The sequence below is a fragment of the Phoca vitulina genome, unplaced genomic scaffold (genome assembly GCF_004348235.1).
Source record: "Phoca vitulina isolate PV1807 unplaced genomic scaffold, GSC_HSeal_1.0 scaffold7, whole genome shotgun sequence".
In the NCBI taxonomy this organism is placed as follows: domain Eukaryota; kingdom Metazoa; phylum Chordata; class Mammalia; order Carnivora; family Phocidae; genus Phoca; species Phoca vitulina.
In genome coordinates this window covers 30,633,512-30,648,088 of record NW_022589710.1, presented here as the reverse complement: position 1 = coordinate 30,648,088, position 14,577 = coordinate 30,633,512, and the positions used below count along the sequence as shown (strand labels likewise).

General features: G+C 39.8%; 2 protein-coding genes across 2 annotated transcripts in view; one reads left to right on the top strand and one right to left on the bottom strand.

Moving 5' to 3' along the window:
• Positions 1-14,577, top strand: part of SLC35F4 (solute carrier family 35 member F4) — a 227,628-nt gene that overhangs the window by 130,278 nt on the left and 82,773 nt on the right. The gene's annotated exons all lie outside the window — the stretch shown is intronic.
• Positions 14,034-14,195, bottom strand: LOC116633007 (60S ribosomal protein L39). Its single transcript, XM_032405192.1, has one exon. It carries the CDS (start codon positions 14,187-14,189, stop codon positions 14,034-14,036), a length of 156 nt encoding a protein of 51 aa, XP_032261083.1. The 5' UTR covers positions 14,190-14,195.

Here is a 14,577-nt window from a genome sequence, read left to right as displayed (position 1 = left end):
TCTCCAGAACTTACTCATCTTGCATAAATGAAATTTTATATCTTTTGACCAACATCTGCTCACTTCTCCCACCCCTCCCAATCCCTGGAAATTATGATTTTACTCTGTGCCTCTATAGTTCAACTATTTTAGATTCTACATATAAGTGAGATCATGTAGGATTTGTTTCTGTGTTTGCCTCAGGGAAATTTAAAAATTCACACAAATGACTACAATTGATATTACATTTACATAGCCAATATAAGCTTCAGTTTCTTTGTTGATTATTCAGACCCCAGTATTATAGCATGTCAATAGTATGTCAATAGTCCGTTCTGGATCTGACTCCATGACATCAATAAGATCCTTTACTATCCTTGAACTCCCATCCTGGCTGTGGACTGCAGTTCCCTTTGACCTTCAACAAATGAAAAAAAGTCAGGTATCGGTCCATCATATTTAAAGTATATGATCTGCTACCTTTAGCATTTTGTCTTTCTGCTTTCTGTTTGGTATGATACCCAAAAGCTGTTGTGTCAGAAATTGAATATGAGGTTTCATCTTTTTATTCTCTTTCTTCTTTGCTTTCTTCATTTGTTCTTTCTTTTTGAAATCCAGTATTTATTGATTGCTTACTACAAGCCAGACATTGTGCTGTGCCCTCATTTACATCAATAAATAAGATGTCATTGCTCTTTTGTGGGTCACAGTGTAGAGGACAAGGAAGACATGGAAACAAATAAAAACCCCAAAGTGTGCTAAGTTGACTGCACTTTCTCATTCCTGTTCTCTCCTCAATCTGTCCCAGTTGGATTTCTGTCCCTACATCACTCTAGATACTGCTCTTTTTGTTTATTTATGATCTGTCTTTCCCCACTAAAACATTAGTTACATGAGAACATGGACCTTACCTTTCTTATTTGCTACTGTGGTCCTAGCATCTTGCACAGTAGGTGCTCAATAGTTATTACCCAATGACCGACTTACAATGAGGATTTGTACAGTGTTAGGATGACAGAAGGGAGCAACTAACTCATTCCAAAAGATGCTGGCTTGGCCAGGTTTTAACATTTGATTTTAGGCTTCAAAGTTGAGGTAGAAAGGAAGTTTAGGACTATAGAGAGGGAGGGCTAAAGGATATTCTAGAGAGAGGGAGTATACAAAGACCTAGAAGTGAAAGAGAGCTTGGCTTGTTTGAGAAGTAAATGGAATCACCCAGTGTGGGCAGGGATGAGTGGTTAGAATGCTAAGAAATTTGAGCCATACCTTTAAAGCATCAAAAGGTCTTATGTGATGGAATAATATATACAACTTTTATTTTCAAAAGATACCTCTGGAAATGTTATGGAAATGGCTTAGGGGATAGGGGCAGGGAAGTGAGACCAGGCACAGGGAGTTTTGTTGTTGTTGTTATTATTGTATTTGTTGTTGTTTTAATAATGGCCTCATTCCTAAAAGTATTTGAGGTGGCTTAGCATTCCATTAGGAGATATACGCAGTTCTCCAGGGCAGTCATGATCTAGACCTGAAGTAAGCTAGTGGTAGTGGCCTGAAGAGTTATGGGATGGACTCCAGAAAAATTAGGAAGTAGAACTGGCTGGATGGAGAAGTGAATTGGGGATGAGAGAGAAAGAGAGAGTGTGATAGTGAGCTGTTGATCATGATGTGGAGGCTTCTGATTGGATTGGAGGATGATGTTGTTAATTGGGGTCAAGAATTTGGAAGTGCAAAGGTACTAGAGAGAGAGGAAATTAGTTCATCTTGAAGCATGGTGAATTTGAAACACATAAGCTATTCAAATGAAGAAAGAGGAGACACAGAAAAACAATGGTTATCTTATGCTGTGTTTTCATTTAATATCTTTATGAAAATATTCTTTATTGCAGTTGACTAACAAATAATGTCTACAGTAACTTTGGTATTATCTCAGCTGACTTCCCTATGTTTGGTTATTTTCCCTGGCACTAAACATCATATTCCCACAGCACTATTTTAATCAGGTTTTTCTGGTTTTCTCTTAGATTCAAAAATGAATAAAATTAAATTAGTTTACAATGGTAAATAGTGAGGAGTCCTTTGTAATAACTCATCACCCTGCTTGAATTTTCAAGTATTTGTTACTTGAGGACCTCAACAAGATCAACGAATGATTACCCGGGAGGAAGAACAGCAGGGATAACAAGGCTGCAGGTAGATAGCAGACCATTGGTTACAACTAGATGGGATCTTGCTCACCTTCACAACTAAATATGGTTGCTCAGATTAAGGGGTGTTACTAAACTCATTATAAAGAAAACACACCTCGGAGAGGCAATCATCATTAATTCCATCCTGGTCGTCTTTACGGGCTTTTCAAATAGAAACTATAAACACACATGGTTGTATTCTGTTATTATCCCTGTCTGAGTAAGCAATATAAAGAACCCATAATCTCATCAAAATAACCCAATGTACCCTGTAATTTATAAAGCTGTCTCAGGGTGATGCTACAGTTAAAGATAACATCCATTCCGCACTGCAACAATTTGAGTTGTTTTTCTAAGGTCTTAATATGACGCTCTTAGCTGCAATCAAACCTAATTTATTCCACATTTTGCTTGCAAAGGAAACACTGGGTCCTGCATAGTAGTTAGGAACAAAAAATAAACCAATGCCTGTTTTCCCCCTCCATCTTTCAGTCTCTCATATCTCTGTCTCTCAGTTTTTCTCTCTCTTTCCCTCATTAATAACCTCTCTTTCAAATTCCTGATATATTTTTGAAATACCAATCAATAGTCCCAGTTCACTCAGGATCTCTGTCAATGAGATCTATCAAAAATTTTTAAACATTTCTCAGGAAACTCACCTGGAGTTGAGAACCACCCCTATGTAGGAGCAGGTTCATATGGACGATTCCACAGACTTGCAGTGTGACGATTAATCTTCTGTCTCTACAATTTTAATCTGAATGCACAGCTGCTTCAGTCTAAATATATTGCTGGAAATATTTTTTTTCTCAAACTGGTGTTCTCTTGTTTATGTTCTTCAGAAATTACATTTTAGCATGTTAATGAATTTTTTTCTTTTTGCAAGTAAAGAAGGACTCTATCACTAATAGCTGATTAACTCCTGGTGACTAAGTGAAGGCCAGGAAAGGAGAGAACACACAAGGTATTGAAAAGTAGCACCTGCCTATGTGTGTGTCTTACAGGACAGTCTCCCCTCTTGGCAGGAGAAGAAATGGATCCGAGGCAATGGTGAGAGAGATAGGCTAATTAGCTGATACTGGGAAGGGAGACACACAGACCCTAGAGGAGGAGTGAAGGACATGGAACCTGGAATTCAGAAGAGCTCATTGGAAGATGGGAAAAGTGTTCAGAGTGGGGAAGATGTTTCATGTTGGGAACAGGACAAAGAATAGATGTTCTTGTTCAAAGAGTGTTTCGTGGGAATAGATCACGGGTGGCTCCAAATTCTACATATAACTGATATCTAAAAAGGGCCAGTTATAATAGCAAAACAACAACAACAACAACAAAATCCAATTAAAAAATGGGCAGAAGAACAGAATAGACATTTTTCCAAAGAAGACATACAGATGGCCAATAATGAAATGCTCAAATGAAAAAATGCCCAACATCACTAATAGTCAGGGAAATGCAAATGAAAACCACAATGAGATATCACCTCACACCTGTTAGAATGGTTATTACTAAAAAGAGACAAGAAATGACAAGTGTTGGTGAGAATGTGGAGAAAAGGGAACCCTCGTGCACTATTGGTGGGAATGTAAATTGGTGCAGTCACTATGGAAAACAGCATGGAGGTTCCTCAAAAAATTAAAAATAGAACTCCCATATGATCGAGCAATTCTACTTCTGGGTGTTTATTGGAAGAAAACAAAAACAATTCAAAGAGATATCTGCACCCCCGTGTTCATTGCAGCATTATTTACAAAAGCTAAAATATGGAACAGTCAAAATATGGAAACAGTCTAGGTTGGGGAGGTAGGTGAAATGAGTGAAGGTAGTCAAGAAGCGCAAACTTCCAGCTATAAAATAAAGTCCTGGGGTTGTAATATACAACTGTAACTACAGTTAATAATACTGTATCACATATTTGAAAATTGCTAAGAAAGTAGATTTTAAAAAGTTCTCATCACAGATGAGCACTGGGTGTTGTATATAAGTGATGAATCATTGACTTCTACTCCAGAAACCAATATTACACAGCATGTTAACCAACTAAAATTAAAAAAAAAAAAAAGATGGACTGTAACAAGTTTGGTGAGGATATGGAGAAATTGGAACCCTCATACACTATTGGTAGAAATGTCAAATGATACAGCTGCTTTCGAAAACAGCCCAGAAGCCGAGAAAACAGCCTCAAAAGGTTAAACATAGTTACCTTATGACCTAGCAACTCCAGTCCTAGGTATATACCTAAGAGAAATGAAAAAGTATATTCACAAAAAAATCATGTAGCTTGTAGCAGCACTGTTCCTAACAGTAAAACAAACAGACAAACAAAAACAAGGCAAATGTCCATCAACTCATGGATAATCAAAATGTGATCGATCTACACAAGGAAATATTCAGCTATGAAAAGGAATGAAGTACTGATATATACAACATGGATAAAAACAAGTTCTCATCACAGAAACAAAATATCTTTGTAATTATGTGTGGTGATAGATGTTAACTAGACTTACTATGATGATCATTTCACTGTATTTACTAAAATATATGTATGTATATACATACACACACACACACAAATATAGAACCATTATGTTGTACACCTGAAAGTAATATAATGTTATGTCAGTTATACCTAGAAAAAATAAACAGGTCCAGTTCAAGCAAAAAGGTACTCTTAAATTATAACTCAAATACTGTCCTTAGTGTCATTGCTGCCATATATGGTTATGAACTTGCTTGTACCTCTTTTGTTTATGATGTGGAGTGTTAGCCACTGAAACCTTGGATTAGTTTGTTAGGACTGCCCTAACAAACACTGGGTGGCTTAAACAACAGAAATTTACTTTCTCAAAGTTCTGAAGGCTGAAAGTCCAAGATCGGCATGTCAACAGGGCTGGTTCCTTCTGAGGTCTCTATGCTTGACTTGTAAATGGAAGTCTTCTCCCTGTGTCTTCACGTAGTCCTCCTTCTGTGTCTCTTTGTCCTCATCTCTTCTTATAATAGCACCAGTCATATTGGATTAAGGCCCACCTTAATAACCTCATTTTAACTTCATTACCCTTTTGAAGACCCTACCTTTAAATAGTCACATTCTGTGATATTGGGGGTTAGGACTTCAACATAATTCAATCGATAACAAAGCTGGACAGAAAGCAATTCTTTTTTTTTTTTTTTAAAGATTTTATTTATTTATTTGACAGAGAGAGACACAGCAAGAGAGGGAACACAAGCAGGGGGAGTGGGAGAGGGAGAAGCAGGCTTCCCGCTGAGCAGGGAGCCCGATGTGGGGCTCGATCCCAGGACCCTGGGATCATGACCTGAGCTGAAGGCAGACGCTTAACGACGGAGCCACCCAGGTGCCCCAGAAAACAATTCTTAATAAATCTGGAAACATAGTTGGTAAAAACTTTAGTGATCATTTTTTTTATTATCTTGGGAACCACATTTTAACATTGATATGAGGTTATCAAAAGCCTTGAAAAATAAGTGAATATCCTTGACATGGGTCAGAGTAGAGGGACTCTCCTTTTGACTTTTGGAGCCGAGATCAGCATTGTCGTGTAACTTTGGTTCTGGCTGAGATTCTGACTGCACGCTTGCCTGCCTGCAGCCCGTGCCAAAAGCAATTCAGAAAAAAGGCTCACACACTGAACATCCCTGTTCTGAGGCAGGAAGAGTGCAGGAGAGTAGGGAGCTGTTAAAAAGGCAACTGGAGTCTTCTAATGGCTTTTGGTAATCGGCCCAGCTGTACTAATTCGATTTTTTGAACTGAAAACCCCAGGATACTGCCCTGAACAACTGAGCTCATGCTGGAAATAGCATCCTTTAAAGTGTGGCTCCAGGAAGAGCCTGCATAGTATAAATAGCTTTAGGAATTAATTTCAAGATATGGGCCAGGTTAGTAAGTAACTGACTCCTTGGTAACATTAAAGCATTTTCAAAAATGCAGTGACTGTTTTCACTTCTTGATAGATTTTTTTAATTGACATAATGACCCAGTGATACGAGAATTAATGCCTCCTAATAATGCCTGGTTTAGAAATGATGGTTCAACATTACTTATTTGGAACTCAAATAAACTATCTGGTAACCTCACCCATCTGAACATAGCCAAGAAGAAAGAACTAACCATAAAGGGTTCCTGAGCAGCAAACCTCGATGTCACATGCAGTGAAGATAATGCGCTTTGTTTCCTCGAGACCTGCTCAGAACCATTCTTGAACCTAATTTACTCTTGATTTTCATGCAGTTCAAATGAACATGGTTATCTAGTTTCCAAACCCAAAGACCAGGAGCATCAGATTATAAGAACTTCTAATGGACTGTATGTGGCAGGGAGAAGGGCCATTTGAGTGATCGTAAGGAAAATTTCAGAAAAGTCTCTAACAAACAAATAATTTAAAAAGCAGTGAATTTGGGGATTGTTCAGTATATGGGGCAGAGAGTCAGCTCACATCATTGGCTTTTGAGTATGTTATTGTATTATATCCTAGAACACCAACTGGGATTTGTAACAATGACCTTGAATAGTTAAGGAGAGTGTGATCAGTATACTGTGTTTAGGAACATAAAGAAGTATATGAATGCTTTGGATGGATATAGTCCAAGTAAAATAAAAAATCAGGGGCACCTGGCTGGCTCAGTCAGTAGAACATGTGACTTTGGATCTTGGAGTCGTGAGTTTGAGTCCAAGTTGAGGGTAGAGTTTACTTAGAAAAAAATTTTTTTTTAATCAAATGATCTTTAGTACTGAAAAAAGTAATACTTGAGAAAAATCACCCATTTCCCAATGATGCCCCAAGCCGAAGATTTCTATAATTGTTTGTTTCTAACTAAAGGGCATTTTCTGCTCTCTTCTTCCAATCCCATTAGTCACCAAAATCAATCTGGATATACTCTCTGGTGGTCAGGTCAAGTGAAAGCCCTAACCTTTCTCTAAGGCCATACACACCTGTACTTGATTTCCCATATGACTCTGGCTTTCTAATCAGCTGGATAGGACAAATCCAGCAATGGATGCCACCAGAGACCCCCTAGGGGCCTAAAGATCTGTCTAATGTCTTTATCTTTGCTCAGAGTTAATAATAATACTATTTACCCTTACATGCAATAAAGATAGAACTAACCCACCTCTTTCATAGCATTTTGAAAATCTGCTTCTTCTTACATAGATAACGCATATTGATTCATTTATATTTTTTAATCCACATTTCTGGGAGAAATACACATGCACATGTATGGTGTAAGGAAGTGGTCCAGAGAAAGACAAATACCATATAATTTCACTCATATGTGGAATTTAAGAAACAAAAGAGATGAGCACAGGGGAAAAAAGAGAGAGAGAGAGAGCAAGGCTAACCAAAAAATAGACTCTTGACTATAGAGAACCGATGGTGACCAGAGGGGAGGAGGATGGGGTGGATGGGTAAATAGGTGATGGGGATTAAGGAGGGCACTTGTGATGAGCCTTGGCAATGCATGTAAGCATTGAATGACTAAATTGTATACCTCAAACTAATATTACACTGTATGTTACCTAACTGGAATTTAAATAAACTTAAAGAAGAAATATACATGCACATGTAATATCAAGTGGGAATTTTTGCATTGTCCTGATTTACAGTTGAGTCTTAAAGCTCACAATAAAAGTTGTTAAGTATCCCATGAGCCACCCACCACTGGGGCTGGACATCTCCCCCTTCTCTAACCCTCTCCTCCACAGCTAACTAAGGAGCTACAGAATCTGCCCACAAACTCTCTAACCCTGAAGAGACCCCTGTGAGGGAGGACAGAGGGAATGTTCTCTTTTCCATGTGGTTTCATACTCAACCCACAGACCCATCCATCTTTGTGTATCCACAGGACAGAGGCTGGGAAGAGCTTTCCAGGTGCCACTGAGGACCAGGAGGGCTGGGGATGCGAGCATGAGCCCGGGGGCCCACGCTGCTCTAGAGAGGCGCACAGAACAGTCTGCCCACACAGCAGTGTGGGGTGTAGGAAGGAGACAGGGCCAAGCACCCCCCATCCCTGCAGCTCTCCAAGGCTCTGGGAGCTGTGGAAGGGAGATGCTATGATTCCTATGGCTCCTGCAGGAGTACCAGAAATAATGGAGAGAAGGAGCTATAGGGAGACACGGGTGCCTCTCTGATGCGGCGACCTAGAGGGAAAATGAACACCCTCTCCCCAAGGAAATCACCCCCAGCCAAACCCAGCTCCAGCTGGGGTTGGGGTAGGAGGTGAACAGATGGGGTAAAAAATCTCACAGAGAGGGGGTGCCTGGGGGTGCTCAGTCAGTTGAACCTCCAACTCTTGATTTTGACTCAGGTCATGATCTCAGGTCTGTGAGATCGAGCCCCACCTTAGGCTCCATGCTGGGCATGGATCTGCTTGGGATTCTCTCTCCCTCTCTCCGGAAAAAAAAAAAAAAAAACCTCACAGAGGGGTGACTGGTTGATGGTGGGAATTGGCTCTCGTCTCTGTTCTGGTTCACATGGGTACCATCAGATGCTGGTGGGAGGGAGAGGAGGAATCTTTGAGGCAAGCATGGCCCTCTAGCCTCTGCATGAAGGCCTGTCTAGTCCATCTATGACAGGGGAGGGGGCTGAAAGTATTAGACTGACATTTTTAAACTGAAGTGGACTAGTTTTAAAAGTCAAGTGACAGAAAATTAGGTCACTAAGATGTAGAAAAAAGGGAACGTGTAGTTGAATGAAGCCCAGACATTTGTCAGGGAAGAGAGATGTCTGTGTGTCTAACTGGGAGCCACTGCTTGGGTTCCCCGGGCAGGTCTGTATCCAGCGCTGAGGTAGGGAGGCAGAAATGGCCTCCCAGACCCAGGCGCTGACAATGCCCAGAGTCTCTGTGGTGACGGGGAGGAGGTGATCCTGGCAATGGCCCCACAGTCGCTCCAGGTCTGAGATGTTACTAACATTTAAAAAATCCAGGTTTTATAAGTGTCTTTTCCTTCTATTTTATTGTATTTTCTTAACTCGCCACCATGATGGAAAAGTCTTCTGCGGAAATAATTTTGATGATTTTTGTTCTGTCTTGTTTGTGAAAGCAAAAAATTCAAATGTGACTCTGTGAAGGTTTCTTTAAGATGCGCATGACCTTCTGCTAGCTTAAGTATATGTTTTACCTCTGGGAAAAATATTAATGCAACAGTTTTACATTTAAGCTCCTCAAAAAATGAGGTAGCCATATATTTATTTGAAATATACTTGAGGTTTTTTTTCATCATAGAACAGAGTCTCTCTCATGGTGATTGAGTTCATGATTTGGATCCTGTGAGTTCTGTGCTCTGACCGTCCCAAAAATCTACATACTGAGTTTTGTTTGTTTTGTTTCCGGTTGGTTTTTCTTTTGGACTATTGCCATATTCTTATGCCCAGATACCCTGTTGAAATGTAGTATATTAACTTAATAGATAATACTATTTTCCCCTTATTATAGATGAGGACACGGAGACACAGAAAGGTTAGGTACCCAGCCCAGGGTCATTCAGCTTGTTAAGAGGAGGAGTTGAGAGTCGAGCTGGCCAGTTAATCAGCCTCATATCCACACCAACATAGGGTATGATCATTTAAAAATTCTTTGCCAATCAAATAGGCAAAAAACGGCATCTTATTGATGTTTTAGTTTGCATTTCTGATTACTAATAATGCTGCACATTTTGTTTGTTAACTTTTGCATTCAGTTTTTCTGAGTTGCCTGTTCATGACCCTTGCTTATTTTTCTATTGGTATTAGTCTTTTTTTCTTTTCGACTTGTGAGAACTCTTCGTTTGCACCACTTGACAATGTATGTGTGTGTGGGGTGGAAGTGCATTTAGCCTATGTGTGAATTTAAGAAATTATAATGTAGTCATCTTTATCAATTTTTTCCTGTTATGGGTTTCCTTTGTTGTTTAATTTAGAAAGGCCATCTCCTCATGGTTATCCATGTTTTCTCTTTATTCTTTTATTAGACTTTCATTTTTTCTTCAACATTTTAATTTTAAATGTTTTCAAACAAACAGTACAGTTGAAAGCATTTTACAGCAAACATCTGTAAGAGCACCAGCTGGGTTCCCCATTAACATTGTACTGTACTTTATGCATAGCTTTCCATCTATTCATCTCTTTATCGATCTGTTCATCTAGCTTATTTTTAGTGTTTTACAGAGTAAATTGCAGATAGGATGTATCCCCTCCAAGCACCTTGGCATGCATATCATGAATTGAAGTTCAGTATTTGTTTGCAGTTTTTTTCTTCTGATATAAAATTTATATCCAATGAAACACACAAATCTTAAGAGTGCTTTCACTGAGTTTTGACAAATGCATACACCTATAGAACCAAAAACCCTATGAAGATATAGAGCATAACCACTACCCAGAAAGTTCACTGCGTGACCTACCCCCACCTCCACACCACCAGAGAAAAACAGTTTTAATTTTTTTCTGCCATAAATGACTTACCTCCTATAGAATTTCATGTAAGTGGTATTATACAGTGTTGGGATACAGCTCTATTCACAGATGACTACATGTCTGCACACCTTGCTACCAGAAGCACTGATGGCCTTTGTCCTGGACTCTTTTCAAGGATATTTGTTTAGCAGGTGGCTTTGGAATGCAAAGATCATGTCTTCCTCGTGAGCAGAGAGCAGGCATACCCATTGCCACTATAAAGGATGCAGCTTCGCCCAGCTCAGGGCCTCCACTGTGTGTGCAGCTCTCCCCTGGCTCCTCACGTCACCCCATAGGAACTGGGCTTGGGAACCTTTGCAGGAAAACGCTGATGCTCTGGCTGTTGCTATAGATTTGTCACTGACCCAGGAGCCCTGTGTCTTCTACTGGCATCCGTGAAAAGGTGGCAGGCTAACTGGTTGGCTCCCTAATAGGGTAAAGTCTCTAACCCTTCACAGTTCTTAACATACAGTGTGTGGTCAAGCTTCTTTGTCTCGGCATGTTTTTGAACTTCGCCTACATTGTTGCATTTATCAGTAATTCTTTTCCTTTTATTTCTGAGTAGTATTCCATTGTTCCACAGTTTATTTCTCCATTCTCCTGGACTATGCCCAGGTTCTTCAGCTATAATGAATAAAAGTGATATGAAAATTCTTGTACAAGTCTTTTTATGAATAAATGTTTTCATTTTGGTATATACCATAGAGTAAAATTGCTAGGCCATAAGGCAGGCATATATTTAGTTTTATTTTGAAAACTGCCAAAACTTTTTCCAAAAGGATTGTGCCATTTTAGATCATCCCAATATGTATGAGGTTCAATTTCTGTATTACTATTAACATTTGGGGTTGTCAATCTTTTTCATTTCAGTTATTCTGGTGGCTGTTTTGGTGGTATCTCACTGTGGTTTTAATTTGCGTTTCTCTGATTACTAATGATGTTGACTACGTGTGTGGGTTAGTTGGCCATGTATAGATCTTCTTTTATAAAGTGTCCAAATTTTTTGCCCGTTTTGGGGGGTTGTTTACTGAGCCATTTATTGCTTCACTGATATCAGTCATTTGTGGGATGTTTCTCCTAGCCTATGGTTTGCCTACTAATGTTCTTAATGGTATCCTTTAATGAGCAGAAGTTCTTAATTCTGATGAAGTCTAATATCTAATTTTTTATTTATGATTATTGTTTTCTGTGACGTCTCTAAGAAATCTTTGACTACTCTAAGCCATGGAGATATGCTCCTGTGTTTTCCTCAAAAAATGTTTCTAACGCTCCCCCCAACCCTGCCCAGCCTTCAGTCCTTACTTTGGACCCTCTTCATAGTAGACATTTCTTTGAGAAGTGCCTAGCCCTTCAACTATTCCTCTTGAAAATGAGGGCGGAGTAGGGAGGGCAGACTTATCAGACCAGTCTGCCTTCCTCAGATATCCTGGAATCCTGGTCAATAATATTTCTCCATCTTGTTACATACACATATCACCTTTAATCCACAGCCTGACCCCATGAAAGATATTATTAGCCCCATGTTACAGATCCAGAAAATGAGGCTCACTGAGGTGAGGTAACTCCACTCAAAGTCACTCAGCTCCACAGCTGGAAATAAAACTTGCAACTTCCCGATTCCATAAACTGTGCTCATCACCACTCCTAACGCTGGGGGTACACTGTTCACTATGCGTGTTGCATCATTACAGACACACTGAGCTTCACTCCTGTTTTACTTGGCTGTCACTATAATCCTCTGAAACTTCCCAGTTCTGTTGTTCATGTTTCTTAAGTGGTTTGTCTTATAAAACAAAGTGATATATTGAAAGTAATATATGAAGATTAAATGGTGTTCATGCAATAGATTGCTGACTCAAATTTGAAATACTTTGTTGCCTTTCCTTTTTTTTTTTTAATTTATTTATTTGACAGAGAGAGAGAGAGCAGGAACACAAGCAGGGGGAGTGGGAGAGGGAGAAGCAGGCTTCCCGCTGAGCAAGGAGCATGATGCAGGGCCCAATCCCAGGACCCCAGGATCACGACCTGAGCAGAAGGCAGACGCTTAATGATTGAGCCACCCAGGAGCCCCCTTTGTTGCCTTTCCTTAAAGGATTGTTTTAGGGAAATTTTAATTTCTGTTTTCCTTAAAGAAAATTTTAAAATAGCTCTGTGAAATTGTGAAAACTACTTGGTGGGAGGCGATGGTGTGGTTAAAAGACTCTGTTTCATATGAAGGGATCCAGCTTTTGTTGGTGGCCTACTTTTCTGTCCTAACACAACTATGTTGTTTCAAATCTAAGTGAAAAGAGTAAAACTTACCTTCTAGATATTCTTTACCATGCTGGATAAGGATCCAAGTAAAGACATATGTTATTCATTTATTTTTTCTCTTTGGTTTCCAACTCTAAAAAGCCATATGGCAAGTTCTCTTAAGTAGATTTTAAGCATAAATGAAAGCAATATATGATACAGGGAAGGGTTTCACTTTTTCGGAGAGGGATTTTACAATTATATATTCATAGTGTTAATATTGTCCTGATTTCACATGTTTCACAGGGGCCAATAGCATATCTTTGTGTACTTAGTAGGGAAAAATTCCAGGGACCTGAATTTTTCTTGCATAATAAACCATTAGAGAGAGTATGGGTCATAGTGTATGTTGTCATGGCACAAGTTTTGGGTTAGAGAGCTAAGGTCACTGTTCCTATTATAGTTTTTCTTGAGATCACTTATAATTCTTGATTTTTCACCTTTTTAAAAAAAATTTTTCACTTTTAAATGTGGGTGTCAGACTCGGCCACATTGTCCCCTGTCCAGGTCAAGTAGATCGTTTGCAGGATCTTTGTCCATAGTGGCTTGGCTGAGCTTGGCAGCAGCTGCAAGGTGGTAATAAGAAGTGTTGGACCTTAGGATTGGGCATCAGATAATGGAGCACTTAGGAAGAAGTATGTGACCTTGGTGGATGGGCATGATGCTGTGACTCACCCCTTTTCAGAGAATGTTCTAGATATATTCTCTGGTCAAATTAGATCAATGAGCTACAAAATGCAGCCAAATACCACATGTCTAGAGCCATGGGATGTTTCTATTTCTCTTAATTTGTGTTCTCCTTGAGGCAGGTCCTGAGCTAAGGATTTGAGTGTAAGAGATTTATTAGGGAAATGCTCCTGGAGGAGCATCCCCAACAAGGGGAGCAGGCTGGGGAGTGGAGAAGAAATCAAGAAAGGATTTTTTTTTTTTTAGAGCCAAAAGGTCTCACATTTATTACTGAACCAACCTACTGGTGCAGAGGCATAGTCACGGAGAAAAATCATTTCCACGATAAGACAAGTCTATGGCCAGGTAGGAAGGATGTTTACAGAATGATAGAACACGTGATCTTCATGCAGCTTAATTAAATATGTGTGCCAATTAAGTGTGTCATCTCATGATGTGTGATGGCTTATAGACCCAGCTTGGTTCTTCTCCAGTGCCTCCTCTTGGAGTTGTACCTGATCTTATTACCAGTTTTCATCCGAATCCACTGGGGAATGGGACGATTCTGCTTTTGTTTCTTGGCCAGGAATCGCTTGATTCTGAAAGTCTTGTGGGAAGACATGGCGAGAAGCAGTCAGCCACGCAGAGCAGGATGGCGGCAAAAAAGAGATAAAGGATGTGGTTTTAAGCGATGTCTGATTCTCTTGGGAGCTCTGGAGTATTAACTATTCTAGGGTTTGTCCTGCTTCATGGGAAAGAAACTGGGCTGTTGTACTTCCACACTGGTCTATCATATTATTGGCTGCCAGCTGGGAGCACTGGGGTAGAAGTGGCTGTAGGCCTCCCAGGCACTCCTAGCTCTCGGCATGGATGAGGTGGTTCCAGGGCTCAAGGGCAAGCCTCAGAAGTCACAGGTGCTGCAGCACGGAAGCACAGAGCCAATAAGAGGAATGAGTGGGTTACCACCAGTAGCCAATGTCTACTACACCTTCTCTAGCTTTTTGATCTTT

Excerpts from the sequence above, each read along its gene's own strand:
- LOC116633007 (XM_032405192.1), bottom strand. The coding sequence starts at position 14,189 with ATGTCTTCCCACAAGACTTTCAGAATCAAGCGATTCCTGGCCAAGAAA.